Below are 18,198 nucleotides of genomic sequence, written 5' to 3' on the forward strand. Positions count from 1 at the left end.
ACATTAAATTTCATATCAAATTCAATAGCTTTAACATCAATCTCTCATTCCTTGTTGTCAGCAATTCTCACCTAGTGCAGAGAATTCGAGCCAAGGAGCACTAAGGAATCATCTACATTAACAAACACAAGAAAGAATACTTTGAGCTTTTCCCTACTGATAAGAAATCCTAACCCCAGCAACCCAGGCTTGGATTTAGATGGAACAGGATCTTACCTGCACTTGTCACAGTTGAGAAGGAAGCCATCCTGAGAAAGACCACAAGGACACCAGGTAGGAACAGTCTCTCCTTCAGAGTTCGGGCTGTCTCCACAGCGTTCCTCTACGGGCGACGGCAGGCCATTCAGGTCAGAACGAGGGATGATCGTCTGGACAGGGGGAGAAGCAGGAGGTGTCGGAGGAGGAGGGGCTCCGTAATTATGATCCTGAAAATAAGATTTTTTAAATCAACAGTGTCCAAACACTGGCCCCTCTCTCCCCTAAAGTGTGGTACATATGGAAAGAAAGAAGAAAGTAGTACCCTTTGTTTTTTGGCTTCAACCAGGAAAGTGATAAAACAAAATGCCAAGGTCAACTGGGACATAAAAACAAGAACAATGATGCAGGGCTAGACGTCCGCTGGAGGCAGGGAAGTGCAAAAGGGGCAACTTCATCATGCTGCATATAAACATTTCAAGAAAGTCACAATGTATAAGAATGGATTACACTCCAGGAAGATCACTGCTCTGGAGAGAAACAAATGCATACTCACAGCATAAGGCAGTCCTCGACACCCATGCCTCTGAGTGGTCCCATAATTATGAGTGGAATACACGCTCTTCTCATTAACTGCTGGACTAGCCTCCACAGATTCAGGGCTGCACAAAGGCGAAAAGCAACGCATGATAGCATAACACCTAATCTTCCCTTAAACTAAGACTTAACTTCCCATTCTAATCCCTCCTCTTTCCACAACCACCAGCCACTAGAATGAGAAAGAACTCAGTGAAACAATTTGATTAACATAACTAAGCCTATAAATAACAGCAGGAGTGTTATTAAATGTGATATGTGTGTAACATGAAGCCAGTACAGGCAGATGTCTCAAGGCAGGCACCTGGGATTCAAGTTGTCCCTAATGACAAACACAAACGTACCAGCTGAGCAGGGAGTTTCCCCTAGAGAAGCCACTCTGGGCTGGTTTAGACTCAGAACTATTCTTCTTAATTGGATCTCTTAATACTTCCATGAAACCTCACATGACATTTGCAGTGAGTGAGATGATGAAAGTGCCTTCTGCACTGCCCCAGGGACCAGGCCCTCTTCCATTCACTACCAAGACAGGATACCCTGAAGAAAGTACAGGTAAAAACAACGGCATCTTATATTTATCATACCTCTCATCTTGATGAACCCCCAACACCTTTCAAATATTAAGAGTAATAATTTCTCATCCACCAATGACATGCAAGCATATCAAGGACACAATTATTTAATAGCTGCATGGTAATACCACAGAGCTTCAGACTGATCAAAACTGTACTCAGAAGTAAACTCTAGTGACAAATAACAACAGTAGTACTGACTACCATTTTGAATGTCCATTATTTGCCAGATGCTTTATATGTATTAACTCATTTACTAAGCAACTACTAAACATGGTAAATAGTATCCCATTTTTTTCAAAAGGAGTTGAGGTGGTGAGATACATGACTTCACCAAGGTCACACGCTGATAGAGTCAGGGTCTGAAACGAAGTCTGACTCCAAAGTCTGTGCTCTTTCTACTATGCCTAATTGGTTTGGAAACCAGAATAACTTTCTTCCTTTAAAGAAAATTATGTAAGATCTTAAGTAACCAGGCCTCAGTGAGACGCTTGGTTTAGTATCTTTTTGTGCCCTTGCTGAGTGGAAAATAAACTGTTCAAGCACAATTTATTAATATGACAGAATTATAAATGTATTCAAATTTAAGAAGTTAATGTACGCCTTTACTTGACAGTAAAAAGGCACAGGTGGTAAAGGACAAAAATCAAGTTTTCGGGCAAAAAGAACTATAACTCTGTTTGCTAGGTACCTGGTTAGGTTTCGGAGAATTGTGAAACACAGCTAAGGAATGCAATTGTATGACTCTGCAGAACTGAATAATGGATTATCCATCACTTAAATTAACCAGCACAGGAATTCACAAATTAGAAACTCCAGAGACACATAACTCAGCTTTAGTGATTAATCAAAGAGTCTTTTAGGGAGTCAAATAATGAATACTGTTTGCTTCAAGTAATATGCATTTTTCCTGCTTAGAAATACACATTATACAGTACTTCGCAGGAATAAAGCACACAGTTCAACTTGGTGCAATGTCAGCTGAGAAGTGAGTGATAAAAGAAAGTTCTGAGATATGTATCCAACTCACCTAGTTATATGCTCCAAAACTGTGAGAAGGGATCTTATTAATAACAGCAAAGGTAATTTCTGGGTGAAGAAGAACTTTAGACATAGGAAAGTATTCTCTGTTAGTGAACTGCATGCATTTTATTACTTAAGAGTGTCTGCAAGATGGGAACTGGGCGGGGGATACATCAAGAATGCAGGTCAGTATTCTTGAGAAAAAGATGATCTGAACATGGCTCACTGAGAGGCAATCAGCTCTGAGAATTAGGAAACAGGTGGGGTTTCCTAAACGAAACCAAAGGCAAACAAGCATTAATAAAATGAAGGTAGAATTTAGTTTCTATGATGGACAGTTAAGAGAAAGTAGTAACTACACAATATTGTTAATTTACTAGATGAACAAATATTCCAAAGAGCTGTACGTATTTTATATAAGAGAAATCACTGAACACATGGGGTGAAACATGACAGCTGTTTATTAGAAATGGATTTTTTTTTTTTGGACGGGAAAAAGGAAAGTGATATGGAATAAAAGATGGCCATGGAGATGGAGCTATGTTGGTTGTATCTTACCCATCTCCAAACTGGGTAAATATGAACATATGCACTTCATGTGCAAGTCTAGGGAATAAAAATAAAATGTATATTGTGGCAGTTAAAAGGCCATCCCATTGCACAATACTTTCTAGGTAGGCAGAGCATTTCATATTCTGCTATGTGTGCCAAATACTAAAATTTAAGCTCATATCTTTTGAAAAGGAAACTTTGCAACTTCCATATTGCTTACTGAATAAATACATAGTTACATGTTGATAGATAACTATAGGATTTCCTAGGATATCCCGTGACATATAGACATATTATTTATCAGCTCTTATCTATATATTTTAAAATATGGATTAAAAATTTAGAGTGTTAGGATTGCCAACCACTTTACGCAAATGTAATTATAGCCTTTCTTCTCCTATGTTTGAACTGCTATAACAATTGGGCACATACACAGAAACCATGCTTACAACAGATACTCCATTAACTGTACTAAGAAGTAAAACAGGCAACCTACTGTTACAATACTACCTCTTGGAAAATGTCTGAAATTCATTTATGACAGGATTGTAAATTGAGAAAAACCTTTGTTTCTACTATTACATCTAGAAGTTTTCCTACAAACATACAAAAAAAAAAAAAAAAAAAAAGCACAATGCATACCATTGTCAGCAGATTAAAAATCCCATAAGGTAAGATATAGGTCTTTTACTTAGTTGCGTATTTTGCCCTTCACACCAGGTTTAATCTTAAGAGTGCCCAGAACGGTGGAATATGCATGACAGTGAAATATGCATGGTGAAGCATTACAAATATCATCAGTAATTTAACACAGTGGTGCATAAGCTAATTGTTGATATTCTCTTACTTTGTAGAAATATTAAACAAGTAACTGTGTAATTAGCTATGACCACAGTATCTGAAATCTGTCTGGAGATTACTGATGAAAATGTTTCAGGAAATAGAAACACTGGAGTAAAATTTTTAGGCCAGAAGTATTTTTGTTTCTGCAATTACTTCTGGACTCCCAGCAAGATTTATGAGCAGTCAGCTCTGTACCCTGGGGAAAATACCCATTTTGAAAATAACTGCTTTAGATCTTTTTCTCATCCACGAATCCCAAACTCATTGATTTAATCTCTTTGTTGAAATTTCCCGAGACTGTTAATGCTGTCTACCTATACAGCTTGTTAGTCAAGCTATATAGGTTAGTGGCTGACTTTATAAAAATCCATTAACACTATACAACTATGTTACCTATTAATGCAGGAAGATTTTTAAGCACTTTATTTGGGAAATAGAAAACTGGAAGTCTCAGCTATTGGCATAACTAAATCTCTTCGGCATGCAAAAAATAAAAACAAAACAGAACAGGAAAAAAAGCTCTGGAAATAACACAATCCACCCCTCCCCAGCCCCCCACCCTCCATCTTTCTTTTTATATGGGAATAAGGCCAAAAACTGCTTTCAATTCTAGACTACCCCAGAATATAACATATCGCTTCTTAGGGTAGTTTCATTTTAAGTCTTCCTTTATAAGGAAGTTAGTTAACAGGTAAGTTATCCTAGGTGGCTTTGTGAAGAAATATACATGCTCTTTACTAATATTCTCAGTTTCAAGGAAGAAAACCACTATTATCAGGGATGCAGTTGAACCCAGAGTTCTGGTACAGTTGCTTTACTTTGCTGAAGGGGGAAGAATCCCCAGGGACTGTGAAAATGGCAAGAGAAACAGGGGAATTAGAGCAACACCCACCTCACTCAAGAAGTGGCTGTGGGATCAAGAGTCTGAACTGGACCTGAACATATTCAAAACACCAGGATTTTTCCAGCCCAGACCCTAATCCCTGGTACTGCCTGGAATAGACTTGGCTTCTGGGGGTGTGCTGCCCCCTAGGCCCCTTGGGTCTCTTTCGCTGGACTTTCACATCCTGGTGTAGTGCCACTTCGTCTTGAAAGGTAGGGGGCTTCCACTTCCTTTCTGTAAGCAAGGAAGATTGGGTACAAGGGAGGTAAAAGGACAAGAGGGGGAATCTGTGAGCAGGGGGAATCTTGGACAACTTAAAAGAGAAGGGATACAAAAGGCTAAAATTTTTAAACTGTGAATAATATATAAAGTTTTATAATGAAGGCCTACCTTCATTGCCATTTGGCATTTAAATTCTTCAAGAACTGAGAGTCTATTTTAGGGATTGGACTTTTCGACAAATTCTGAATTCCTAAAGCTGCTCTTAGCTGAAAAAAAAGTTTGGTACCACTGATTTTGAAGGTCCTCTTTCTAGGCAATGAATATTATAAAAAACAGATGACATTGCTTTCCACATTTTCTACCCCAAGTACCAGAACGTCTAAGTAACCTGCCCATATAGTTGCAGCCCCTTTACTCTAGAACAATGAGAAGTACATAGGAAGAGGCCTTCAAGGAAAATCAGTTGGAGAAAACTCCTCTTTATCTCCATTCATCAGAATAATCATTAACTCTACAGAAGCAGGTAGTGACACCTACTTATTTTAATACTCCTCACCCATCAAAACAAATGAAAAGTAATGGCTACTTTGCAACTTTAATTCTATTAATTATTTACTCAGAAATCCCATCCTCCCAAATTAGTTTCCTCCCCCTTCTAACTCTTTTTTCTTTTCAGCTTCTATGGGGGAAAGGGAAAGGTCTAATGTCATTTACAGTGGGCTAGGCTTGGGTTTAGAAAATACTACATATTTATTATTAGATGCCCGTAAGAAAGTTGTCTCCAACACAAACTGGCAATGCACCTATTACCTAGGAAGTAGCACTTACTCTGATCCAGCAGCCATATCTGAGTAGGATGTATCTGGTGTGGTGACTCCCAGAGGGATTGCAATGCTCATGACGTCCAACACAGCAGAGCAGAAATCACGGGGTCCAATTATTGGAGACTGGCCACTCTGAGAGTGGGGGTGAGCTGCAGAGCCTTAACCAACATGTTATGGACATGAGGAACTCTGTCACAGAAAAGGAAAATATCTAGTAACTAGACAGTTTCTGAAATTTATTGTAAATGCCACTGAATATTTTCCATTTTTTGAACAAAGCTTTTAAGGGATAAATATAAAACAGGTACAACAAGGGATCAATATTGTCCCATGTTTACTATGCAACTGTTATTGTTCCACAAAGTGAGGTAGCAAAAGCTACAGTCACTTTTCATTTCTATTTTAGTTTTTTTCCTTTTTAGATAAAGAGAAAGTGATAGTCTACGTAGCTCATCAATAAGCACATTTCCCTCATTCCACAACTGCTTATCAAACAAAATTTTCTGGTATCCTAGGACCTAAGAAGTTTTAAGAAATAGGATGGTTGAAAGAAACATCATAGTTTAACTAAATTCTTTAACAATTCAGGATCTTCATTTAAACTCTTCCTCCACCGCACCCCCATCACAAATAAATGAGTTTTACCAGTAGCAATGTTATTTCTTGCAAATTAAAAATGATAAGAGATAAATTTGTTTATATTTGACTGAATATAGCTATTTCTTATTGCTGTCTTCTTTTGTCATAGAACACTCCTCCTTCTAAACCATTTTAGTAACTATAATTTTGGGAGAAGATATAATTGTCTCACTGTATTTGTGAGGTAATATCCACTGCTAGCTATAAATAAAAACATAAACTGGGGTGGAGAGAGGGTACAGTTCAGCGGTAGAGGGTGTGCTTAGCATGCACAAGGTCCTGGGTTCAATCTCCAGTAATGTCATTAAAAAATAATAATAAAATAAAATTTAAAAATTAGAAAAAACCCCATAAACCACGAAGAGTAAAATTTCATGATAAAAATTAGAAAAATTCTGTGTGGAAAAGCAGTGAGAATACCTTGGTTGGTGACCACAGCTAGAAGAACTTGGGAACAGAAAGATTCTCAAACTATTTAAACATAAAGAAACAAAAGTAGACTAAGAGATGTGGAGGTATGGTACAAAGGGAAAAATCGTACTCTGATTTTACATTAGTGATTTTATAGTTATAAAAAAAACTAAAAGGATGAAATAAGAAGCATTTTATATGGGAAGAAAGAAAGTCAACATGAGTCAAAGACAAGTTAGTAAAGATTTTCGCAAAAAAGACTACAAAAAGAAGTCATGGTTGTCATGGTGATTTATAAGACAAATAAGACAGCAGAAAACAAATGTTTGTATCAAAAAAAGTAAATGTATGAAAAGCATATATTAATTGACTCAATCCAGTGGATTAATGCAAATTTTAAAATGGAAGATGATCTGAGATGCTTGACTTATTTTAATATATGAAGCAAATTAATGTGGATAAGAAACCCAATTGTGAACAATGAAACAGGCCAAGATTTTTAAGAACACATAAAGATAATATTACTTTTCCATATTGTTATCTTAGAACGCTACAACAGCTACAAAATAAGTAGTCCTCCCTGGGGTACCTAAACTCTGAAACAGCTAGATGTCACCAATGGATCTAGAATTTACCAAATCTGGGCGTGGCAATACACCTGTTCCTACTCAACTTGAAATGACTATGCTACACTTGGGATTGAAATGAAAAGGGCAAATCTTCCTATCTACTGCTTCCTCATAGCTCATAAAAGAGAAATGACTAATGTAACTTTCTGAGTTTTCGTCCATCATACACATGAATATTTCATTTCCCTAACAATATATCCAAACAAAGTAGAGCAGTACACCCTCCAATCCTTAGGGAAAGTGAAATGAAACCTACAACTAATGGAAGAGAGAATACTTATGAAACAAGCTCAAAAGGGCATATTTAAACACTGGAGATTGTTGGTCACAACTCTTTATTTGATATCACTGCATAATTCAAATTAAAAAGAAAAGTGTGGGAGACAGTACAACTCAGTGGTAGAGCTCATGCTTAGCATGCACAAGGTCCTGGGTTCAATCCTCAGAACCTCCATTAAACAAACCAACCTAACTGCCCACCCTCCCCCCAACCACTCCCCACCCCCCAAAAAGCCCAAGGCTTAATTTATTTAGGCTGCCCGGCTTAATAAACAGAACAGAGTCTAACTGATAATGATCATACTACCCCTCACCAACATAGGAATCTGAATCATGTGTTATATTTCAGCAAAGGACGGACGGACAGACAGACAGACAGACAGACACAGATGCAGACACACACACACACCCCCTCTGTCATAGCCATTATGGGCTACAGACAAGGATTATATACGACACAGCCCTAAGAAAATATTCTATGCCCATAAAAAATGTAGGCACCTAAATAAAAGAAAACTTATAAAACTAAGCTGATAGTGGTTGTTTTTCTGAGAGTAATTTTTTAAAGATATACTAAAAGACAGAAAAATCACTTCAGATAATATCTCCTTATAAATGACTTAAGAGAGTAATACATTCCTTAATGAAAGCCCAACCTAGGTAATTTGGGTAACTGATAAATAATTTTAAGGAAGATTAAATAGTTAAACTATGAGTTTTCATACTCTTTCATGAATTACTCCATTTTTCTTTTGTGTAATTTTACATGACCCCTTCCAGGCTTCTGACAAAGGCATTTTAGGTTAGTTTGGCTGTCTTGTTTGAAATAAAGCTTTTACAATTTTTAATTCAAAAAATGGTAACAAAAAACCAAATTTCTCATATAACTCTGTGAAGAGTTCCTTCCCTATACAACACTCTGCAAAATGTAGCTATTAAAATGTTAACTGAAGAATTCGACAGATCATCTATATGCAATATTTTACTATATTTACTCTAGTTTTATAAGACAAGACAAACTTCTACTATAGTTTACAAAGCTAGTATTCACAGCAGTCACTAATTTATCACACTGTTTGGAGATATGTCCTAGAAAAAGAGAAAGAACTGTCTCTAGGTGGAACAGTTTCAAGATATCTTTTACTTGTTAAATTTCTCTGCCTCTCTTCTTACCAGAATATAAACTCAATGAAGACAAGGATTTTTGTGTTTTATCCTCTGCTGTAGTTCCAAAGTCTAGAACAGTGCCTGTCACATAGAAAGTGTATGAGAGTATTTGTTGAATGGATTACAATAAGCATTATATCAAAACTATAAATTTAGCATTCATTAAAATACAGAAATTAAACCAAACTAAATTTATTTGGTGCAGTCACCTTTTTATAGACCTCTGAATATGAAGTCCCCCAAAATTATCTGCCAGTAGCTCTGAAGACCTAGAAAAAGTTGAGACACAAATTAGTAGAGAAATAACATAGACAAACAGAAGAGAATTCTACAAAAATAATATTTTTATGGTAATTTTGTTTCATTTCTGTATACTGCCTTGTTTATTATCCTATGTTCCATCTAGTATTGTATCTTTGTCCTTTAACCTTGTTATTTTATTTTCCTGTAAAGCCAGAATCTAAATATAGGGTAGAAAAGGAAGTTATCTTTATTTGACTTGAAAAGTGGTAAATACTGTCTCTGGGTAATCTTTTTCTTTCCTTAAAACTAGAATTATCTCCCATCTCTAAGGGATTCCTTCTTTCTATACCTCCTAGGAGGTGCCTTTCTTCTCTACTGACCCATTCCTAAATTGAGAGGCTTTTCTTTAATCAAATGTCAAATTTCCTCTCTGGTCAGTCAGAGATGTATCATCATCTATTAAAAGTTCATACTACTCCTTTCTCCCCCTGACTCCATTCCCGCTATCTTCCTGTCCTACTATAGAAAGAGTGACAAAATAGAGTCAGTTCTATTTGTAGTCATAATGCAAACATGAAAAAATACAGCTTTAATTAGCCTTCTACCTTCCAAAAAAAAAAAAAAAAAAAAAAAGAAAGAAAAGGAAAATAGGCGATGACCCAGGATGTTAGGGGGAAAAAAGTCAAATTTAACATTATGCAGAAAGGGGTATTAACATTGAAATGTAATACATCATATACATGAACAGAGCTGTTTGCAGGATTCCAGTTACCAAGCAGTAGAGTGCAAATGTACTTTATGTTGATATCTTATGGATTTCTAACTTTTTATTAAGAATTGGAAAATAAACTATTCTTTAGAAACAATTTTCAAAGAGCACACTCAGAATTATAAAAATGAAAGGTATGAAGGTAACAGTAAAAGGAAGGAAGAAAAAAATCAAACCAAGGAAGTAAGACTCCTTTAGCAACAACCAGTAAGAAAGAAGAAATGACAGGAGTAGAAAAAGAAGTACATGACTGTACAGTAGACAGAAAATGAATGCACCAGAATTTCAACTTCATTTCAATTTAACTATTTCTAGAAAAATCCATAAGAACCCCAAGGAACACTAGTACGTTCGTGTACTTAGAAGCAGAACCAGCCTGTTTCCCACTACTGACTACTCTTTTGAAAAGTCCCCATTTACATACAGTTTCTAGGGGAAAGGCTGTTAAGAGCATGGCAGAAATAGTTTGTAACCACCCCTATCTTTTTAACTGGGTTCAGAAACGGTCCACAGTCTCTGTATTTGCCATTCTGACAGTCTCTTCTCTATATGACTTGCTGAAAGCACAAGACCCGTGTGATCTGTCTGGTAACTCACTCTCAGAGAAGAGAGACAGAAAGTGTTTTAAGAACAACTCCAACAGAGATTTCAGGAAAAGAAATTGCATCAGCCAGGTGAGCCGGAAGCAGCTGGGAGACAAGAGTCCAATAAACTGCCAATCCAATGAAAGAAATTTCAGAACAAGTCTGCTTCAGTAATCCTATGAAGAGGACTGGCAGGAAGAGGAGTGCCGCTTCAGAAAAAGAACAGGCCTCATATGCTTCAGACAGTCTTTGTACTGTGGCTGTGGACCTTGGCCATTCTCCCAGAAATGATGCAATCCTGATGAACAAGATCTGCTGCCAGAGAAACAATTGTTAACAGCCTATGCAGACAGTAAGTTAGCCAAGAAGCAATCTCTGATCAACTCCACAAACCACCAAAAAGCCAAATTTCTTCCTCAATTTTGGTCTCTGACAAAAACATGTAAGTAATATTTAGACATACATAAACAAGCCATTTTCTCAAAATGTCCCTTTGCCTTCAGTTCCTTTGGGCTTACAATATCCATTATCTTTCATTAAATTTTAAATAAAACACTGACATCATTTTCACTTTTAGGAATTCTCATATTAATACCAAGGTATTTACATTGAAATTTTACACTTTTCCCCCTTCACTCTCATAAGAAAATGTTTCGGGATGCAGTGGCTTCCCTAAATTTTAAAATCACTCTTGAATCTAGGACCCAATTATGAGATTTCAAAGTAAAGACAAACATGTTTTGTGTTTAAAAACACACTAATTCAGTGCCAGAAAGGTATATTTTATAAATATTGTTGAAATTATGTAAAACTCAGTGTTAAAAATAGGCATGTATTACGGAAAAAGAGAAAATCTCTTCTTGCTTAGACTGACATAAAAGGTAGGTTGAGGAATATCATCACAGCTAGCAAGGCCCACTTTTCTCAAAGGCAATAATATAACTTCAAATCTTTTAAGAGGATTAATGATTATTTTCCTCTTATTAGATGAACTGATTATCATTTTAGAATCTAAAATATCCTCACGTAAAAAAAAAAAAATTCCCTAGATTACTTATCTCCTAGGCCCGGTTTCTTTCCAGAACTTCGGTATCAGGCTGTTCACACAGTACTGCTGTAAAATTAGGATTTTTCCCCCCGTCACATACTAAATAAAATGCCCGGCATACAACAAATCCCATTTCTCTAAACTCCAACTAGCCAGAAGACACAATCAACCAAATTTCTTTCTTTTGAAAGTAATAACCCTTAAACTGAGATTCACTAAAAAACACAAACTTCTAAGATACATTCTGAAATCAATGTATTCAGCCAAACCTACCATTTAAACTATTAAAGAACGAAAATCAACAGATATACAGAATAACTGAAGAAGTAGGTCTTTAATAGGCCAATAAATGAAAAAATTCAACCTAGTTAAGAGAAAAAACATGTCATAAAAACTTTCAATAAGCATTAAAAGAAAATAACCATTAATTTAAAAATTCAACTTCTGAATCTACTGATTATTCAAAAATTTGTTGTGTACATAAGCTGAACTTATTCTTAAATACTTCTAGTTAAATTTTCTAATTTTGAATGAATAAACAGTAAAAAGAGGAGATGGGGAAAGAGTATTAGAAGGCTTTTTTCATATGATTATTACCCTCAACTTAACTTTTAAATTACAAAACAGTTCAAAATGCAATAAATATACAAATGCATTTTATCTACATGACCATCTTGTTTGAGAACTAATGTGTCAGCTGCATCGTATGCTTATCTTCCATTTCTACCCCAAACTAAGGTATCAAGGAAAAACACTGCCGTCGTACTGTATCATAGAGCTTTTTATCTTGAGAGAAGGAAAAGTATATTAGGAAAAAGTACTATATTAAGAGTTAGGAAATTTGAGTTCTAGCCTATAACTTAATTAGTTTAGAAATCTCAGAAAAATCATTTTTTATAGAAGAATCTTAAATTCCTCAAAGTAAAATCTTCATTGGGTTTTTTCCTTCTCTAAACTTTCTATGAATCCTGGCACTGGCTGAGGCAATTCATGCAACGTCTCAAAAGTCTCAGTTTTCTCACTGTACAACAGAAAGAATAATACCTGTCCTGCTGACTCATAGGTGCACACAGACTAGCATTTGGCACAAATGAGAACTTAAAATGGCTCCCTGGAACTTTGAAATATGTGTGAACAAAGAGGAGCTGCTACTAACAACCTGAATCTGGCTAAAAATTACTTTCACTTGTCTCCAACAGTGTATTTCAATTTTGCTATAGTAAATAATGTGAGAAAAGGCTATATGGGAAACTTGGGGGGAGGGGTGTAGAAGAGATAAGTGGTAAGTATTAGAATAAGTAAGAATTATTCAAAAATAAAAGATGAACTCTAAGAAAAGAGAAAGAGCTCAGAGATGTGTTGTGAAGTTTTTGTATTTGGGGTAGTGTAAGTTACAAGTTAGGTGTACAATCTGAAGCAAGTTAACGCAGGCAAAGAGCTAGAAGAGAGTTCATGGCTGAAGAGAAGAAAAAAGAGAAGTGTTAGGGTAAACAATTAAAAGACACTAAAGAAACATCATGATTTAGTAAACATCATGATTTAGTAAATTAGAGCCAAGATAAAGTTTTCCTTTTCTCCCACCTCTTCTTCAACACTTGTTTATCCCTTGGCTCCTTTGCCTAAATTTATACTCTCTCTAGGGGCTACTGGCTTGGCACAATAAACCAATGTCTATAAAAGCTCTAGGTTTACTAGAATACATGGTAATTAAAACCCAGTTTTTAAAAAATCCTTTTTTAGTCCATAGTAAGAATTTCTTTCCCCATGAAAAACTTCAGCAACGGCAACATTACAGAATATTCGTCGTACTTGGAAGGGAGGGGAGTGAGTAATACAGTAAGAGTACACGCTTTAAATAATGAAACTAAATACTATAATCTTAAATTACTTTAAGATGACACTGAAGAAATATTTTATTTACAACTCATTTAACAATGATAAACAGGTATTTACTGCTAAAACTAACCAAGGATGCACAAACTCTTTCTGCCCTTAACAATAATCAAAGGAAAATTTTAGGCTTCTAAGTATCAAATAAAGATGATACTCTCAGTGAACTTTGATTTACCTTTTTAAAGAGCTATATTCTCAAGACTTTCTGAAGATTCTGTCCTACTGTGTTTGGAGCCTCAGATCATGCTTTAGAGCCATATACCACACTAGATAGGAAAAGAACCTCTCCACCCTCTGCGTTTGTCTCATCTCAGTCCATACCTTTCTCATTTGCAAACCCTGAAATGGGAACCATGTTTACTTACTCCAAACGAAGTGGGTTATGCACACTTATAAGGCATTAATATCTGTTATCCTTTCAGGAGTTTAGGCTAAATTTCTCCAGTTGATAAAAAAATTTAGTTTTAAGTTTATAAAGTCTAATTCATTATTTTACAAAGAACCAGAGCCACAAAAATACTAACTTTTAAGAAGTCACACACACAGTTGTGGAGTTAAGAAAATTAGGATTTTAATGTATGGGTTCCATTTACTGAAGTAATTGCTACTTAGATAGCAACATACGAATTAAAACAAATTTTAAAAACATTAAGCACCAAGTCCAGATTTACATTCCTGGAGCTCTCAGGATTTATATTATCTAGATTTGTCAGGTTTTTCTTCATTCATTCAACAATCATTAAATGAATAACTACTACGTATAAAAACTATGTTAAGTGCTATTTTAAGATGTTTCTCCTATCCATAGAAAAGAGGACGGGCACTTTGCAAACTCTTTTGGTTTGCCTATGTGCCAAGTATTGCATTTTCACAACCATGAAGGGAAAAGAAAATCCTAAAATGCGTCTCTACAAGTAATGAGTCATCCTGAAGAGAAAACATCCTCCCCACCAAAAAAGAAAAGCCCAAACCACTCCATAGTTTACTAGTGACACAGAAGAGTGCAGAAACACATTCTTCTATAAATCTCTTAAACTGTTCAGACAAAACTTATCGTTGACTAGTCTCATGGAAAATTCTATTAAGAATGAATAATAATGGGCAGCAAGAACCTTCAAAACACAAACAGAATGTGACTATACATGTTCTGTGATTATTTGGCAGATCAAGTGGCCAAGTATATAGCAGTAAAAGAATTTAAAGCTTAAGAATAGCTGTATCTTTATTCTTAATTTTTTATTTAAAAAATGCCTGTAAAAGTATACAAACATTACAAAGCATAAAGATGCAAAATTCTCACATAATTCCACTTTACAAAGATTCCCCTAAGATGACAGTGATAATCCTACTGTTCTGTAATCTGCTTTGCTCACTTAGTAATAAATTTTGAACACCCTTCCCTATGTGTATGTATAAATTTACTTCTTCCTTAAATGACAGCAATGTATTCTATCCTATGGATCGACGTAATTTAAGTCAATCTTCTGCAGGTGGATGTTTAGACTGTTGCTAATTTTCCATAATATACACAATGCTGCACTGAATGTCACATACATACGCCTTTCTTTATATACATGTACAAACATTTCCTTAGGACACATTCATACAAGTGGAACTGCTAAAATGGGACAAACATACTTGTTAGTGATCCCAAACCATCCCCTAGAAATTTAAAACCATTTTACACTCCCACAAACACAGTGGGAAGGCTACGCTTTCTTATAAGGTCTAAAATAAATTAAGTTCTCGGAGTCTCTTCCTTAGAAGTCTCTCTACATCCTAAAAGAAAACCCTAAGATGAAAGTTAACTGCAAATTCTCAACAATTCTCTGACACACTAAGACTACTGACTGGATGCACTATTGCCTCTAAAATTCTTGTATACAAAAGTATGAGATCTCAGCTGCTTTTTCACAAAATTTGGGCTGAGATCTTCAAAATAAAACCTAGATAAAGCACTATTTTAGAACCAAAGTATTTTCTTATAGTTGTCCCATGAAGACAACTTTTAATTCTTTTAATAGAAGGTAGCACCAAGCTCTAAATTTTTTTGCAGTAACGAAAAAACAAATTATGCTAGCCTTCTCTAATCTAGCTGGCATCTGTAGGGTTCTGACTGAAAGATTCAAGTAACCTAGAAGATACGAGCTCTTTAGTTTCAAACAGGTTATCAAAACTCTGTTCTAGCAGTTCTGCCTCGGTAGTATCAAGTATGATGCCTTCACTTCTAATTATCCTTGGAAAAAGAATAAACTTTGAAACTGTGAGAAACTTGCCAATACTGATTTGCTAGAAGACAGAGTATCAAAGTATTGACTAAATTTGTAATGTAGCTACAAATCATTTAGTACACACTCCATTATGACACCAGACACCCATATGGTCCAAATCTAAATCCTGGGTAAATGCAAAAAAACCCCTCTCCTTTTCGCTGTGCTGGTAGTAGCACCTGACTGAGAGCCTGGATGTAGAGCTATTCTTTCTCCTTCGAAATATTTCACAGACTGTTTTTTATCCATCCACTCACCAACACTACTTACCTCCTTATGATTTCAAGGTTGCAATGAAATTATCTTGCTACTTCTGGGTTCTCAACCCTCCAATCTACTCTTCATTCATCCATGATGTTAACCCTTCCAGGGCAGGACTTTGATCATTACCATTCTACTATTAGGAACCTACAAAGGCTTCCTGAAGTGTTAGGTCAAACTTTTCTGCCTGAATAGAACAAGACCACTTTTGAAATCTTGCTTACACCATCCTCCTGTGTGATATGCTATTTTCTGCATCTTAAAAAAAAAAAAAACGAAAACCTTTATCATAAAATTTTCAAACAAATACAAAACCAGAAAAAAAAAACCTGTAATGAACTCATGGACCCTAGCCAGCTTTAATCAATAATGAACTCAAAGCCAATCTAATTTTATTGTAACCTCTCCTCCTCTACAGGATTATTTTACAGTGAATCCCAGAAATACCAATTGTATATATCACTTTTGCTGAGTAAAGCTGTCCCTTGCTTATCATAAATATGTTAAGAGCAGTCAGCTTAAAATGACAGGTGGTAGTCACAGGTAAAGAAAGATCATCATTCCACTGTAAAAGTTAAAATGGATAAAAAGCTTAATGTAATTCATCAATTGATTTGCTAAGTAATGTTTAGGCTTTATAATTACACACTTACGGCTATTAAAAATGTCTTAATCATTTTTTCTTAAGAAAGAAATTATTGCAAGCAATTATTTTTGACATGAGTTTGTTAATAATAAAATTTCTTGTGTTCTTGGGAACACAAATTTCTCCTTATAGCAAAATTAACTACAAGTATACATGATTCACAGCTGTGACACAGCATTCATATACGTATATGCTATATGTCAACAAGTAATGGATGAAACACAGAAGAAACACCTAAATGCAAGTAAGGTGTGATAAACCAGTGCATTAAAGAGAAGCACTGGTTACACTACACTAGTAATGGCTCACATCTGAGGTGGTGACCGCTGTTCTCTTTCTTTTTAACGAGCAGTGTCTTAGAGTACTAGGATAATCTTAAGAGTGATGACAAACTTAGGGTTAAAAAAGCACACTTACTTGACCAAGGCACACTGTCCAGTCAAAAAATAACTCAATAATAATGGTGAGTGAGAGAGAACAAAAACATGTGGGATGTTTATATCTGATTCCTATATGAAACACAAAGCAGAGGTATCTTAAGATCCATTTAGTGGAAAACAGGCCCAAATCACTGTCAATGAAAATATATACCACCACACATTCTATTAACAGACTACTCTCCATAAGCTATATTGATAATAATTAAATTAAACTCAGAATAATTTATAATTTAAAAAATAACAATGATGGGAGACAATGATCAACTCAAAGAAACACTGATGGTCACTGTTCTGCCTAGGCAAAAAATTAGCTTGTACTTATTGTATAGTAAGTTAGTAAGTAAAATGAAATCTTCGAAATGTTAAGTACATTATTTCTCTAGAAGTCCAAAAGAATAAACATCTTTGCTCCAACTAGCTAGTAATTTGTTATGAGATCCCAGAACCTTAAGAGTTCCCATTATGAAAAACATCAAAAATATTTAACTAATGGATTATAAAAATATTTTCTGGAGATCTTAATATGAAAAATGATTTAAAAACCTTGATAAAAATGTGCATCTTTGATCCAGTTTCAGTAAACATTTCAGCTGTATTTGGGCCAAAATTCTCATTCATTAATTCTTATAATAAATTAGCCCCACGACACAGACAAAACAGCACTTTTTAATGAATAAAACTCTACAGTGAATTGCTCAAATTCTAATGCAAAATACAGTCACAAAATATGCTAAATTTTCCCAGCTATTTTCCTGTCATATCAGAGTTTGACCCTCAGCAAAGTCCAGAATTCTAGCACTGAAGAAAGTGGAGTAAAACACAAAGTATCTCAGAATTTAGCTTCTATTTTTCCTTTTTGTTAAAACATCTTCTATTTGTAAACTTATTTTTTCCTGAGTAAAATATTTCTAAATGTTGAACGTTACTACTTCTTAATATTGTATTTCATTTGCCAGTACTTGGTAACCAAAATAAAACTAAGACATCTTTTTTTTTTTAATCCTACACCCCAGATTTTGACAAATCTCTTGTAGACCACTACTGACAACTTTATAGTAGTGATCCCCAATCTTTTTGGGCATAAGGATAGTTTTTCAAAAGTGTAAAAATTTTGGAGGATGGAAGAAATGGCTGTATGGAGTCAAAGGTAGAAACTTCCAGTTGTAACATAAATGGGGAGGTAATGTACAACATGGTGACTAGTTAAT

General features: G+C 35.3%; 1 protein-coding gene across 17 annotated transcripts in view; it reads right to left on the reverse strand.

The window, feature by feature from the left end:
- Nucleotides 1–18,198, reverse strand: part of SETD5 (SET domain containing 5) — a 72,085-nt gene that overhangs the window by 34,770 nt on the left and 19,117 nt on the right. For 5 of the 17 annotated variants that reach the window (XM_031470792.2, XM_064496285.1, XM_064496284.1 and 2 more), the window contains exons 2-8: nt 9,046–9,105; nt 5,716–5,900; nt 4,675–4,899; nt 2,395–2,993; nt 1,137–1,329; nt 752–857; nt 217–425 (exon numbers count right to left, since the gene is read on the reverse strand). In XM_031470792.2, the coding sequence (XP_031326652.2) occupies nt 217–425; nt 752–857; nt 1,137–1,228 (407 nt within the window). In that variant the 5' untranslated portion in view covers nt 1,229–1,329; nt 2,395–2,993; nt 4,675–4,899; nt 5,716–5,900; nt 9,046–9,105. Of the gene's footprint in view, nt 1–71; nt 113–216; nt 426–751; nt 858–1,136; nt 1,330–2,394; nt 2,994–4,674; nt 4,900–5,715; nt 5,901–8,842; nt 8,861–9,045; nt 9,106–18,198 lie in introns of those variants that run through there. The other 12 variants (XM_031470803.2, XM_031470808.2, XM_031470796.2 and 9 more) reach the window with 10 other exon arrangements.

This window comes from Camelus dromedarius, chromosome 17 (assembly GCF_036321535.1).
Source record: "Camelus dromedarius isolate mCamDro1 chromosome 17, mCamDro1.pat, whole genome shotgun sequence".
In the NCBI taxonomy this organism is placed as follows: domain Eukaryota; kingdom Metazoa; phylum Chordata; class Mammalia; order Artiodactyla; family Camelidae; genus Camelus; species Camelus dromedarius.